The sequence below is a fragment of the Neodiprion lecontei genome, chromosome 5 (assembly GCF_021901455.1).
Source record: "Neodiprion lecontei isolate iyNeoLeco1 chromosome 5, iyNeoLeco1.1, whole genome shotgun sequence".
Classification (NCBI taxonomy): Eukaryota; Metazoa; Arthropoda; class Insecta; order Hymenoptera; family Diprionidae; genus Neodiprion; species Neodiprion lecontei.
This window is the reverse complement of record NC_060264.1, coordinates 31,798,528-31,812,440: the sequence shown is the minus strand read 5'-3', so window position 1 is coordinate 31,812,440 and position 13,913 is coordinate 31,798,528. Positions and strand designations below refer to the sequence as shown.

Sequence of the window (13,913 nt, the reverse complement as noted above, 5' to 3'; positions counted from 1 at the left end):
TGGAGCCTAAAAACGAGAACCTGTGTTTTCGACATTTTCCACCAGGTGGTTTTTTCTTCGTAATCTCTCTCCTGTTGATCCCACGCTCTTTTCGCTGCGCTTTCTGAGTTCCTGGGGATCCAATCAGTCAGGAAAGGGTCATACAAATCGAATCTGAGACCAAAAGTTTTTTGGTCGAAAAATGAAAAAAAAAGTAAGGCTAACCCCTTTGCATTTTTGGCGAAAATTTTCGCGATTTTGAAAAGTGCTGTAATAAATTCTTGCATGCACTATTCAGACGTACTTTTGCGAGAGAAATCGGCTGGGCGTAGTCCCAATACGCTGCGATCAACGCATCGAAAGTTGGAGCCGAAAAACGAGAACCTGTGTTTTCGACATTTTCTAGCAGGTGGTTTTTTCTCCGTAATCTTTCTTCTGTTGATCCCGCGCTCTTTTCGCTGCGTTTTCTGAGTTCCTGGGGATCCAATCAGTCAGGAAAGGGTCATACAAATCGAATCTGAGACTAAAAATTTTTTGGTCGAAAAATGAAAAAAAAGTAAGGCTAAACCCTTTGCATTTTTGGCGAAAATTTTCGCGATTTTGAAAAGTGCTGGAATAAATTCTTGCATGCACTATTCCGACGTACTTTTGCGGAAGAAATCGGTTGGGCGTAGTCTCAATACGCTGCGATCAACGCATCAAAAGTTAGAGCCTAAAAACGAGAACCTGTGTTTTCGACATTTTCCAGCAGGTGGTTTTTTCTCCGTAATCTTTCTTCTGTTGATCCCACGCGCTTTTCGCTGCGTTTTCTGAGTTTCTGGGGATCCAATCAGTCAGGAAAGGAACATACAAATCGAATCTAAGACCAAAAATTTTTTGGTCGAAAATTGAAAAAAAAGTAAGGCTAACCCCTTTGCATTTTTGGCGAAAATTTTCGCGATTTTGAAAAGTGCTGTAATAAATTCTTGCATGCACTATTCCAAAGTACTTTTGCGAGAGAAATCGGCTGGGCGTAGTCCCAATACACTGCGATCAACGCATCAAAAGTTAGAGCCTAAAAACGAGAACCTGTGTTTTCGACATATTCTAGCAGGTGGTTTTTTCTCCGTAATTTTTCTTCTGTTGATCCCACGCGCTTTTCGCTGCGTTTTCTGAGTTCCTGGGGATCCAGTCAGTCAGGAAAGGAACATACAAATCGAATCTAAGACCAAAAATTTTTTGGTCGAAAATTGAAAAAAAAGTAAGGCTAACCCCTTTGCATTTTTGGCGAAAATTTTCGCGATTTTGAAAAGTGCTGTAATAAATTCTTGCATGCACTATTCCGACGTACTTTTGCGAGAGAAATCGGCTGGGCGTAGTCCCAATACGCTGCGATCAACGCATCAAAAGTTAGAGCCTAAAAACGAGAACCTGTGTTTTCGGCATTTTCCAGCAGGTGGTTATTTCTTCGTAATTTCTCTCCTGTTGATCCCACGCTCTTTTCGCTGCGTTATCTGAGTTCCTGGGGATCCAATCAGTCAGGAAAGGGTCATACAAATCGAATCTGAGACTAAAAAGTTCCCTAGCTCCGAAAATCTTATAATGTTCGGGCCAACTCCTTCCAAAAATGGCTTAAGAGCTATGGCCAAAATACTTGAGACATGCACGCAGCTCTCGAAATGGCGGGGAAGAAAAATCACAAATCGATAGGTATCAAATTTCAGCTGTTTATTTAATATGCCTTATTTCCAGTGCAAGTGTTCAGGTATCAGTGTATTGTACCCTCACCAAGTTGCTAAATAGTATCGAAGTGAAAGATGAAAGGTATTATAAGATTATTTGAAATTAAAAATTGTTCGAAATCAATATTAAAAATCTTTTATAATCTATGAGTAGTAGAGTGAAAATTTTAATTAATTTATAAATATATCCACACATGAGCCGTCATTAGGTTCAAAATTCATTTATTCATCCATTCCACAATTCATTCATTCCGGGTGTATATGGTTTAAAACAGTGTATATGGTTAAAACTGGTGGATATGCTTGAGATTATAAATAATTGTCAATAACCGTCTTTCGTCAAGGCACTATATTTGTTTATTGCACTTTGATTATTTCTCGTTCTATATCGTCTCTTTTTAAATTTGGGCTTGGGTTTTGGAGTATTTAATTTTTAATTTAATAGGTATGTCCTCGTAGTTCAGATTTACTTTATTATTTTTAATTGGTCGATTTTGGATCGATTACGAGTTCTTTTCAGAGAGGAAAACCTCCACACCTCCTTCCTCCTGGAGAGACGTAGACCAAGCCACCTAATTTTCTCCTTAAATTTGCGACCAGGTGCCCCACTCTTTGGGTCTAACCTAATCCGATCGTGCCGTGTACAGTGAGCGGTTATATTTGAATCATTACAGTATTGCAGAAAAATTATCAAACATTACATAAGAAGTCTAAGCAATTATGTAACGGGAAAGAAGTGCAGAATTACGTTACGTTAAGAAGAATATGAAAAATGTTACATGGGATAGCTGTTAGTGTAGTTTGTCAAGATCAGCCCATGAAATCAGCGCTCGCCGGTCGTACCAAGTAATTATTGTAGTTTGTAAGTATAGTTTAACTCACGGTCTACGTACAGTTGCCATGCACCTATGCAGGATACGATATGTATGATATTGTATCGTTACAAGTTCTTGTAACCTGGAAGAAAGTAAATAATCACTACATTTCTCCACATTTTCTTCGAGTTTTCTTAGCAATTGGGCCCTACGAAGCTCGGAATATATTTTTTGCAATCCGTCGGGGAAATTAGTCTAGGCAAGGTCATTTAATTCGATTCCAAGCCGAGGAAGTTTTCACACTGCCATAATTTCGGAACGCACCTTTAGACATACATTGGTTAAGTTCCACGTTCCGCTCCATTTCGTCTCGGCGGAACGAAACTTGTCCAGTCCTCCATTTACTTGGGTTTCCCTTCGTAGGGAACACGGTATAATAATAAGTTGGGAACTATTCCGATTTGTCACTTGGGTAGATCACTGAAATTTCCTAATTCTGCTAATTCAGCGATGTCCCCTCACTATAGTCTTCACCCGGAACTACAGAAGTTGGTAGACGATTTTACTTCCGTTCGCATGGTAAGTATTTAGGTTTTCAGAGAAATCAACCCTCGGGCAAATTTTCTCGTTCCTGTTTTCATTTCATAAGTGCGAATCTTGTTTCCGAGGTTATCTTAACAACTTCGTCTCTCTTCCAGACCATTATGAATGAACAGATGGAAAATCTTTGGTTAAAGAATTTATAAACAACTTGCATTATTAAACCATTCGCGTTAAAAAAGGTAATTTATTAATTGCAATGAATATTTGCATCATCTCTATCGCATTTTATTAACACTCAGAGGACTGCTGACCTTGTAAAAGTATTTACGGATCAAGAGCTGCAGCTTCAGACATTGCAGACTAAGCTAAAAAATGCCAATAAGGATATATCTGCCATGAAGCAAATCAAAAATGAAAACGACCGCCTTACCAGATCTTATGAGCAGCTGAAGCGTGACTATGACGTGCTTTATTCATCGAATGAAAAACATAGGGACGAATTACGTAAAGAGAATCGGAAACAAAGTGAGTATTCTTGTCATTAAGAATCAGAAATATGAATGCATTCTGAGTAGCATAAACGCACTCAGTTTCATTTAATAGACTCAAATGATTGTTTCTTTTGATCCTTTACAATAGTATAAAACCTCATTATTCTTCAATATCTTCTAAACATGATATTACAAGATTAATATTGATACAACTGATCGTTAAAATGGTACTAAACTCAAAACTCTGATATAATATTAATTGTGACAGTTCAAGATTTAGAGGTAGAGTTGAGAGCAGCAAGAGCAAAGATATCAGAACAGAGTGAGTTGCACCAGAAGAGCATTACGCAGATAGTTGTTGACTATGAGAGTAAACTGCGAGATGCCAATGAGAAGGTTCACTTGTTTTTATTTTCTGCACTTAAAAATGAAATTAATCGATTGACTACAAATAGTGTACTGCATACTGGTATATTTATTGCAACTTCTGTTTTCACAGATTCGTCATCTGACCCAAAGCAGACATGAGACTTCAGAAGTCAGAATTACTGAGGATAATCCGTTCCTATTCCCGAAGAGTCTGACAACCCCACGTAACGTCAATAAAAAGTGTGACCAGTGTCTCATATTGATGATTATTATAATCATAAAAATTGTTCTGACATTAAAATTCAGCTCAGTATATGATTTGAGTGTGATACACACTCAGAGACCTGGAATTATTGTGCAGATTTAAAGAACCCAAATTATTCTCAGGTGGCCAGAGCTGGCGGTGGAGATAAAGTCACAGGGAAGTGCAACAAGAGGTCGTGGAAGGGGAAAAGGAAAAGGTACTGGGTCAAAAAGGAAACTCTTCGTTTCTAACAATGACATACCGATGGATATCTGATCCATCTTATACCTTATCATTACAGCTTTCAAGCGATCAGATTATTCATTTATTTAATATGGAAAACACCTGTTTAACGATCAAAAATTATATATTAAAATCAAATAACAGTCAACAGGGTGGAGCCATTCAAATGTGTGATAACATAGCAATACATCCTTGTGTATAATTTAATAGAATTAATAGAAAATCATTTAATTCAAATCTAGAAATTCACTACCGCATAAAAGTTATATCTTCTTGAGTTAAATGTGCACTGAAAAGCGTCTGCAGTGATTGTGGCTGCATACACATCTAACTCAATTAATAAAATACCCATAGCAAAACAACGCATTCCTATTCTCCAGCTGTCTCGTCGTAAGTCACGAGAGTATAACTTACATTCTCTTTAAATACAGACATACTAAATGTTCATTTCTTCATTTTGCGATGCAGCGAGTTCCAGCTTCTGGCGTAGTCGATCCTGAGGTGTCCGTAGGTGTTCAATCCCAGCTGTTTCGCCTGTTTCACGCTTGTAGCGTCTTTTGCCATCGTGATTTCCGGCTGCAGGGGTCCATGAAACGGACATGGACACTCTTCCCTGAAAAATACCAGCGTCTCGTTTGACAGAAGATATATTTATCATCTCATTCGCGTGACGGATAATTCTCATGTCTTCTCTCAAACATGCAGTTCGGTGTGCTCCGATTTTCGCGCAACTTTCACATTCAAAATTTAAGTCATAAAAGAACAGTCACTTACATATAGTGCGCCATATCTTTGATCAGTCTATTCCGGCGTCTTGGGAGAACATTTGGCACGTTGTGTGGTTCAACTGCGGTTTCAGAATATTCGATATCTGCAAATGAATCGAGCATATAACTAACTTTGCTATAGGTATGAAAACACTACGTGCTGTGTTTATGACGTCTTTTTTTTTTCTTCGAAGAATTTGATGCCTTAGAATTTGTCCTCGAGAAATGGGAATAAAAGAGTGAAATAAAGTTAGCGTCGTGCAAAAAGATGAACGGTTACGTGTAAATCGCTTCAATTTAATCGTCCAATTTAAAAAATCGAAGGTCGCGTGCCAAAACCTGCCTGATTTGTTTCAAGGATATCCTTTTGCTACTCATTTGCCCCTGTAGTTTATTGCCGCACTAATTATGCGAAATAGTCTATTCAGTTTAGTTTCACGCTACGTCATAACTCCATATCTGAAAACAATGGATTTACTGCTTATTTAAGTGTGTCAAGAGTCAAGCCCAATGTTTTCAGAATGATATTGAGATTTTCTTATTACCCGACAACCCTTGCGAAGTGTGCGACTAACGATAAACCGAATATACAAATTAGCTGTTCTAATCGCTAACATATAGATTTAAAAACTTTGAAAGAAAGCAAAATTAAACAACGTATCAATATAACTATACAGCCTCACAAACGTTGTTGCATGTTCTTAAAATGTGGGAGACTTAATCATAATAATAATAGTAATTTAATTGTACGTACAATTTATAAAATTTTCTTCGGTCGAGTTAAATTTTTACGTAGATAAGATGGAATATGGAATTCTCAGATGTACGCAAAGAATTTTGTTTCAAAGTCATAGAAAATCGAAAGTTGTGACGAAGGAACAGGTTGACGTCCGCGTATGTCGAAGGCGTTGCAAAAGTCATATACACTATAATGTCTGGTTTAAGAGTATAATTTTGAGCGAGCGGCAACTAAGCACACCTTACAAGTTCTGGCGACCTTTTAGCGTTCACGATCAGAATTACTCAATTTCTCAGCATATTAAGTATGTGTATTGACCTTTAAGCATATCTACAAAATTCTGTGATCGTCTTCACGCATTTTATACCATACTATAAATATACGCGCGGACGTATAAGCTAGCCTGTTCTACGCATGTATTGGTAGCTACAATACATTGTTGTAAATGATTTGCTAAAAATGTTCACGTTCAAGGTGTGAAAAACTGAAAAATATGTGTTAGAAATTTATTTTATACTAGCCGATCCATCCCAGCTTCGCAAGGATAGACAAATCTAAGTTAAATGTACGCTTAATCCCGTACGAGTTTATCCGCTTCGAGCTTGTACAAAAGATGGCTTTGTATCTCCGAAACGTAAAGTTATCTATCAAATCACACTAATGTTATATTTCACGTTATCCAACCATGTGATCAGAGCACGCCGATAAAGCAGTGAAGCGGTGCTTTTTCTTCCGACTTAATTTACTATTATTGAGAATTCAAACTAAAAACTTATTTTCATCAAAATGAATTATAGCCTATGGCACTCAGGGATAGTTTAGCTTTTTTGTTGGTGATGAATTTTTAAAATCGGTTCAGCAGTCCCAGAGGTTACCCGCTACACACAAACAAACAAAAAAACTTTACTTCTTTATAATATTAGTATAGATGACTCGAGCATGTTTTACGCTTTTTTCCATGCGTGTTTTCCGTACACAAAGTACCCGTTTCTATGAAAGTGAGGCTGTAGAGTGTGCCTGCGAATGCGCATGCGCGGAGTACTGAAAAGACCACTTCTAAGTCCTAGGAGTTAAAAACGGTATTTTCTGTACTTCGCGCATGCGCTGTCGTGAACAAATCTGTCACTACGCGACCCTAACCTCAATTTCGTGCTCTGTGAAAATACGCATAAAATACTCTTGTTATATAAAAAATCATTTACAACAAGGAGGCAACGTTCTTGGCTCACCCACGACTCACATTGCAAACTTACGCTCGGCCCGAAAAGACCGAGTTTGCCTTCTTGTCACACAATATACTATTTTTCCCCAAAATTTTTACTTTATTATCTCACTGAGAGGAAAACTTGAAAGCCCAATAAACCTGAAGAGCTAGTATTAGTAATAGAGAAAATGAGTACAGGTTTTAAAATTGCAAAAGTAGGAGAATTTTATAGGTGTTCTAAACCGTTTTAAAATTCTGTTTTAAAGAGAACTTTTATGGATCAATATATCACCACCTTACACCGTATCACCAACTGCATAAACATGATCTTGATGCAAAACTGCGTTTCCTTTATTCTCGCAATCTATTTACTATTCTGCAGACAATCCCGATCGAAGCTTTCGAATCGTTGCAATAACCACATAGCGAAAGTGACGATGACTCGTTTATCAATAATACCTTCACGTCTCAGCAACTCGGCCTACGTGAGAATAGATCATTTGGTAAATGTGTGTGTATAATGAATTATAAACATGCGTACAAGCAGTTAAGAATCTTTTATATACCAGCGTTTAGCTCTCGCGGAATTGTAGATCGCTAACAGAATACATAAAGCAGAGATAAACGATCTCACGAATTAGGTGATTAGGCAAAAACTAATAAACCACCTCCTCTACTTCACCCGGATGTCATCTGCCGTACATGCCTAATACAGTATAATAAACCTTACAGATATACTCATTCACGCAGGAATTCGACCTTGTGAAATTGACATCTAAAATACCTCATGTTTTCCGAACCGGATTAGCCTCGGGTCAATACTAAAAGAAGCGCCATTAGACGATAAGAAATAAGAACGACTGACACTCAAACCAGAGGAATTTTCCTATACGAACAAAAGTGGCGCAGCGTATTACAGGTGCAGCGAATTGTCACGATCATTGCGTCGCGAGGTTGCGACGAAATTTTACAATATTGTCCAAGGCTCGAGATGGTTGGACCATTTCAACAGGTGAATGCAGATCCTTTCGCGGTTTCGTTCGAAAGTTGTTTTTCATCCAAGAATGGAATTTACTCGCCGGCTGCAGCATAATTTTCGCCGAAATTGCTTTTCGTTAATTCCCCCTTAAGGGGGCTTTCCAGTGTGACAGCCCGAAAAATCGCTGTTTTTCGCGATTTTTTTTTTTAAAGAAAAAATAATCTAATCGGTCTGGTTTTTTTTTTGTATATTAATTGGGTATTGAAGAATACAAAACAATTTTTTAAAGATCGATTTATTTATTAATTAGTATCTATAAAAATGATGAAACAATTGTTGCAGAAAATGCACTTGGATGTGGTGGCCACATTGGGGGTCACAATTTTGATCTGAGACAAAAAACACAAAAAGATTATTGATCGGTATATAATTGGCTTTCGTGCTATGGAAGCTTTTTTCTTTTTTTTTTTTTTTGCAAAAATGGCGCCGGTTTGAACAAAAAGTATCGATTTTAGCATTTTTTTTTGGCAGTTTTTTTTACAAAAAAATAGGAAGATGTCAAAAAAAAAAAAAAAGCTTCCATAGCACGATAAACAATGACGTTAAGAATATTGTGTAAAAAATTCAACTCGATAGCTTTAAAACTCTGCCCTCCAAGTTGGCCACCGTTTTGAAAAATGCTGTTTCGAGAAAAACGCGTTCAAAGTTTCAAGTGAGGAAATTTTAGGTAAATCGTTTACTTACGGTCAATCAGCGATGCCAGGTCCATACAATATCCCTTCTGCTTCTTCGAAAAGATCGTGCTCAATGGATTGTTCAATCCGACGAGCTGTCCTCGCCTCTTTGCTATCCAGGGACGCCCGGCGGTTTGCTTGGGTGATGCGCGCATTCTTGTATTTAGCGGCGAAATCTGCGGCGCTCGGCCCTATCGTGCATCCCATCGTCTCCAAAATTTTTAAAATTGGGTCGTAACCTTCATTGAAGGTGCACACAGCACACTGCGTAGCGATTTCTACTATCTGCTTGCCGCAGAATACGTGCTTTGGGGCTAGTTGCCATACACAGTGATTGAAGCTCTCGTTATTGTTTTGAGTGTTTGCGCCCGTACACCGCTTTTTTTTTGAAAATCGAGTGCGACAAAAAAATCAGTCGCGCGACTAATTTACGGCTAATTAACGGCAAATTATGCAATAGTCCGAATTCACATTTTCGACAATTGGCGAACCAAGTTCATGTACGTGCAGGTAGTAACGAGACAATAGAAATGACGGTCGCACGGGCAGACGGCCGACGCGGCAGCTGTAGCGCTCCGTTACCTTCTTCCAAGAAATGCTGTACAGTAACCGAAATAATCTGAATTTCGGCATGAAAATTTCAGGGAATATTCGGAAGAGTGTATACTATTCGATAAAGCAAAAAAAAAAAAATCGATTTTTTGAAAATTTCACACTGGAAAGCTCCCTTAAGCATTACCCGTCAAATGGAGTAGCAAAAACGCAGTGCAATCTATATAATGACACTGCTTAAGTTATTCGAAAGTGTTCCAGAGCACGACCGTCCGAGTAGTGACTCTGTTTTTTTTTTTTTTACATCCTTCGGTTCATTTATAATACTCATTATGCGCTCGCGCTAGCGTGCAAACTGTCCCCAGCTATTTATCTCTATTATAGGCTTTTTAGAGCAATGTTCAATCCGACTTTCCAAGATAAAAATGAGTAAAAATTGATGAAAGGAAGGTAGAATATTTCTACGCCGTAAGTTGTAAATAGGTTTTTTCTACATGGATAAGTAAAAGAACTGAAACACTTTTAGAGATTTCTATACAAAGAAGAAACATCACATTCTTATATATACTAATGCTTATAAAAAATTACACATCATTAAAACACTTCTATAAAGTCCGTCGACGTTGCCGGTGAATATATAATTATAATATTAATCTAATCTAAGATAACATTAATTTCGATCGAGCAAATTGGAAATAAATTCGGATTCCACTTTCATTGAAATTCGTTGTGAATTAATACCGTGTATACGTGAATCCATAAAAGCGCTCCGACGTACCCAATAAATAATACCTAATGTATAATTTATTTACACGAATTTTCCCATCGCGGGGCTGCAATCGTCGTCTCTGAAATTGCCGAGAAACTAACTTCCTGTCACGTCTATTAGCGCAGCGTTGCAGCCGCCTGACCATGACCTAGCCATTAGAACCGGAAAGCTAGTGGCATAAACGCGTTAGTAGAAATCTCTCTAATCTCACGTTGGAATTACACGGGCTCGTATATGATTGACGACAAGTGGTTAATTTTACAGATGGGTTTCTCCTCCAGGCACTACTAAATAAAAAAACCAACTCAACTGCAGGCAATACTAACGTATAAGTAGGCCGGAGAAAATTCCACGTCTTACAAAGCATCTCTCGGCTATCATATCGCGGGTTATTTGGTCGCGTGACAAGCTTAAGATTCTTAACTGAAACGAATGGCGCCAGGATACAGTCCGTCAGTAATCAGTATCTCATTACCGGCCACCGTCTAATTAATCAAGTTGCTCGGTAATTTAATATTTTCTCAGCGAGATCTCGTGGCTCTATGTATTGTGAACACGATGCATGGTGTACGATCATTTAGATGATGAAATCTATGCGCTGTTTGTCAAATGCCTTTACTTGAACAGATTATACGCTTTTATAAAAAATTTCGTGGCCAATATTTCAGAACGATTCGAATTCCCAGATCTTTACCTAATTTTTCAACTCGCAGGGAGTGTGTTTAACAATCCATCGATCGTTTCGCTCGGATGGATCAGTGACAGCGTTTCCATTTTTTCATTCGGATCACGTTCTCAAAAGCATTTTACGCATGGTACTAGAGAAATTTGAAAAATTTCTACAAGCTGTTAGAAATGATCGATTTAGTGTATAGAATATTGTAAGAGTTTTCCGTATTTTATCTCCAATCACTCGCAACAGTTAAAGTTTTCCTACGACAGAAGTGAAGTGTGCTTCAAATCTCCACTTATACATGACATGAACGTTATTTCTCTGCAATTCTTTTGATGTATTTCATTTTGCCAATTACGGCAACTACCTGCGCAGTGATTTTTTTTTTCTCTCACTATAACATACATTTTACCCCTATTTTATAACGTGTACTTATACTGGCACTATTGCACCTGAATTTTATGTCCCAACACCGTGTTCAAGTGTTATATTATTGCAAGTAAAGAAAAATTTTCTCACGAATCGTAGTGCAGTCACTGGTCTGTACAACAGTAGCGCAGGTGATTGCACAAGACTTACCCGCAGTTACCGTGAGTCTTGCTCATTGTCAGTAAGTCAAGGAATGAATGATACATATATGTATAAATATACACATGAAACGAATAATAAGTTGAATGGAAGAAGATAAATACGAAACGGCGAGAAGGAACATGAGAATATTGAAATAAGCATCAGTCGATTGCAAGACCAATGTGTAATAAAAGCCGTTTCTGGATACACTTCTTAAGCTCCATTCGGTTTCAGAGCTGATTATATCAATTTACTCAGCACTTGTTACAGACTCCTTGAATGAGTTTGAACCAGGTTTAAAACTCGACTTCGAGGACGTTACGTGGAGGTAAGTAAATACTAACCGGAAAGCGGGACGTAGACCGGATTCGACGTGACGTACCGGGCATCTTCTTCGTAGGTGGCTTGTTGCATGGGGTACGAAAGCGGCTGATTGACCTGATGGGATGATCCGAGATTATAGAGCTCGTCCACGGGGCTGGATGAATCGTAGCCTGAAGTTTCCCCCGTGACTGTCGTCATGGGGTACCTGTTGGGCATTTTTTTCTATACATACGTGATCCGAAATGTCGAAAAAACGCGTTGATTTTTAAGCTATCCAAAAATTTATGTCATAAAATGAATTACATATTCGAGAAGATCGGACTTTTTTTTACACTAATAACACGAGGTGAAATTTTTAAAAAATTTTTTTTCAACGACGCTAGGATATACAACAAGAATTCGAAGAAGTGATAAAACTCATCAATGTATTTCTCGTAAAAGTTATACCTAATGGACTAAAAATTGAAAGATTTTCATAACTTAGTAATACATCCAAATTACAACCATATCGATATTTTTTTACCGTGGAACTTTTTAAATGGGATAATTTTTTTTATATCTGTCTCACATTATGCCTAGCTCGCTTCACAATTCTGTATAGGGAAAATGATTTTTATGCAATCAATTATACCGTGTATATGCTGGTCCTCATTGATTACCTCGCGCCATTTACTCGCGATCGTACACGGACAAATATAACTTTCTCAATTTACATAATATTTAATTATTCACTTTACGGATTGTCAAACCGCCGCGCGGTAATTATGCGCGCTTACGCTATTCTAATTGCGGTTACAGGAAATACTACTTTTTGTATAAAAACACTTTTACTCAGTTAAAAAATAACCACATTCACGGTAGTAAAATCTTCTTTATAGAAATTTCACAAGATATTTTCGATTATACGAAAGAAATTTTGTTTTTAGTACCAAATTTTCGTATCATTTTACTGTTAAAATAAAACTTAATTTACATAATCCGTGTACAAAAATCGTTTACAGTAATAAGATTTTCTGGCAGATATTTCATTCGTTCATTTTTAGTTCATGTTTTAGCTTTGGAAATCGAGAGTTTTGAATATCGTGATTATACCCAAATATTCATACTAATAACATGTTTTCTACTCTATCGATTTCGAAAGCTGCTAGTTAAAACACAGTCGTAACGGTCAAACGGAGATGAAGAGTTTTAAAAATTTATGCAAATTCAAATCATTCCGAAAATGGCAACAGTTCACAGCACCCCGATTTCCATCGCCCTTATTATAATTTTCTAATTGAAACTTATTAAATTTCACTAGCTCACCAGTAATATGTGTCACTGCCAGACTCGTTGACCTGCCTTGTCAAATTAACCTTCTGTGTTCCCTCCGCATCGCCTGACCGGGGTAAAACTACCTCGATTTGCCGACGTCTGAGATACGCGTAGTTCTCCAGATCCCAGGGATCGATGTATCGCCGCCTGCCGCCAGAAGTCGAAGAACTTGGCTCAGATCCGTCCGCCGAAGATCTCTGAGAGTCCTCAGAGTTAAAGTATATCGACGAGGCGGCAGGCATTGTAATTTTATTCCCCAACTTTGCGGTTTCGAGATATCCTGATGCGCGATAAATTTTACCTTCTTCACAAATTTGTTTATCTCAAAAGAAAAAAAAAAAAAAAAAAGTTACTAGCGATCGGATGCTAATTTATTTAGTGGTTTAATTTTCTCTTGGTTTTTGTTAAAATTGGATAAATTATTACAGTCACAGTATTGATGTACCAGAAATATGCAAAGAATTTTATAATTTTAAGAACACACACGCGCCACTTTCAACACAAGAATCGGTGAAAAGATTCAATTGATCGATGTTATACTGTTTTCGTTCTACATTAACGTCCGCTAATTTCAAGTTGTTCATTAATATCGGATTTGGGAACACAATTCGGTTGGTATTCAGAGCGGCCCGGAGAGTTTGGTAGTTTCCCGCGAATTGTTGACGTTCGATGAATTTGAAAGAAGAGGAGCTGAGCGCGATCCGCTCATCGCGTGATTGCTTTCCCTTCTGAGACTTCACAGAGCCGGCGACGGCAGGAGCTTCTCTGCGGCCAAGAAGCCGCTCTCTACGAATCGGCGGCTCGAGTGAAAACGAACAACACCGCGTGTAGTTTTCACCTTCGTCGTTTGCCACTCGTGCAAAGTCGTACTGACAAACTACTG

General features: G+C 38.0%; 2 protein-coding genes across 2 annotated transcripts; one reads left to right on the top strand and one right to left on the bottom strand.

The window, feature by feature from the left end:
- The first annotated feature begins 2,965 nt into the window (after positions 1 to 2,965).
- On the top strand, positions 2,966 to 4,438 carry LOC107217606. Its single transcript, XM_015655197.2, has 5 exons — positions 2,966 to 3,094; positions 3,358 to 3,583; positions 3,818 to 3,945; positions 4,049 to 4,158; positions 4,306 to 4,438. The coding sequence occupies exons 1-5, from the start codon at positions 3,026 to 3,028 to the stop codon at positions 4,436 to 4,438; spliced, it is 666 nt and encodes a 221-aa protein (XP_015510683.1). The 5' UTR covers positions 2,966 to 3,025.
- A 65-nt stretch (positions 4,439 to 4,503) lies between these two features.
- On the bottom strand, positions 4,504 to 13,820 carry LOC107217605. Its single transcript, XM_015655196.2, has 4 exons — positions 13,022 to 13,820; positions 11,737 to 11,921; positions 5,180 to 5,276; positions 4,504 to 5,018 (listed from the first exon to the last, which is right to left on the bottom strand). The coding sequence occupies exons 1-4, from the start codon at positions 13,270 to 13,272 to the stop codon at positions 4,850 to 4,852; spliced, it is 702 nt and encodes a 233-aa protein (XP_015510682.1). The 5' UTR covers positions 13,273 to 13,820; the 3' UTR covers positions 4,504 to 4,849.
- Between the last annotated feature and the right edge of the window lie 93 nt (positions 13,821 to 13,913).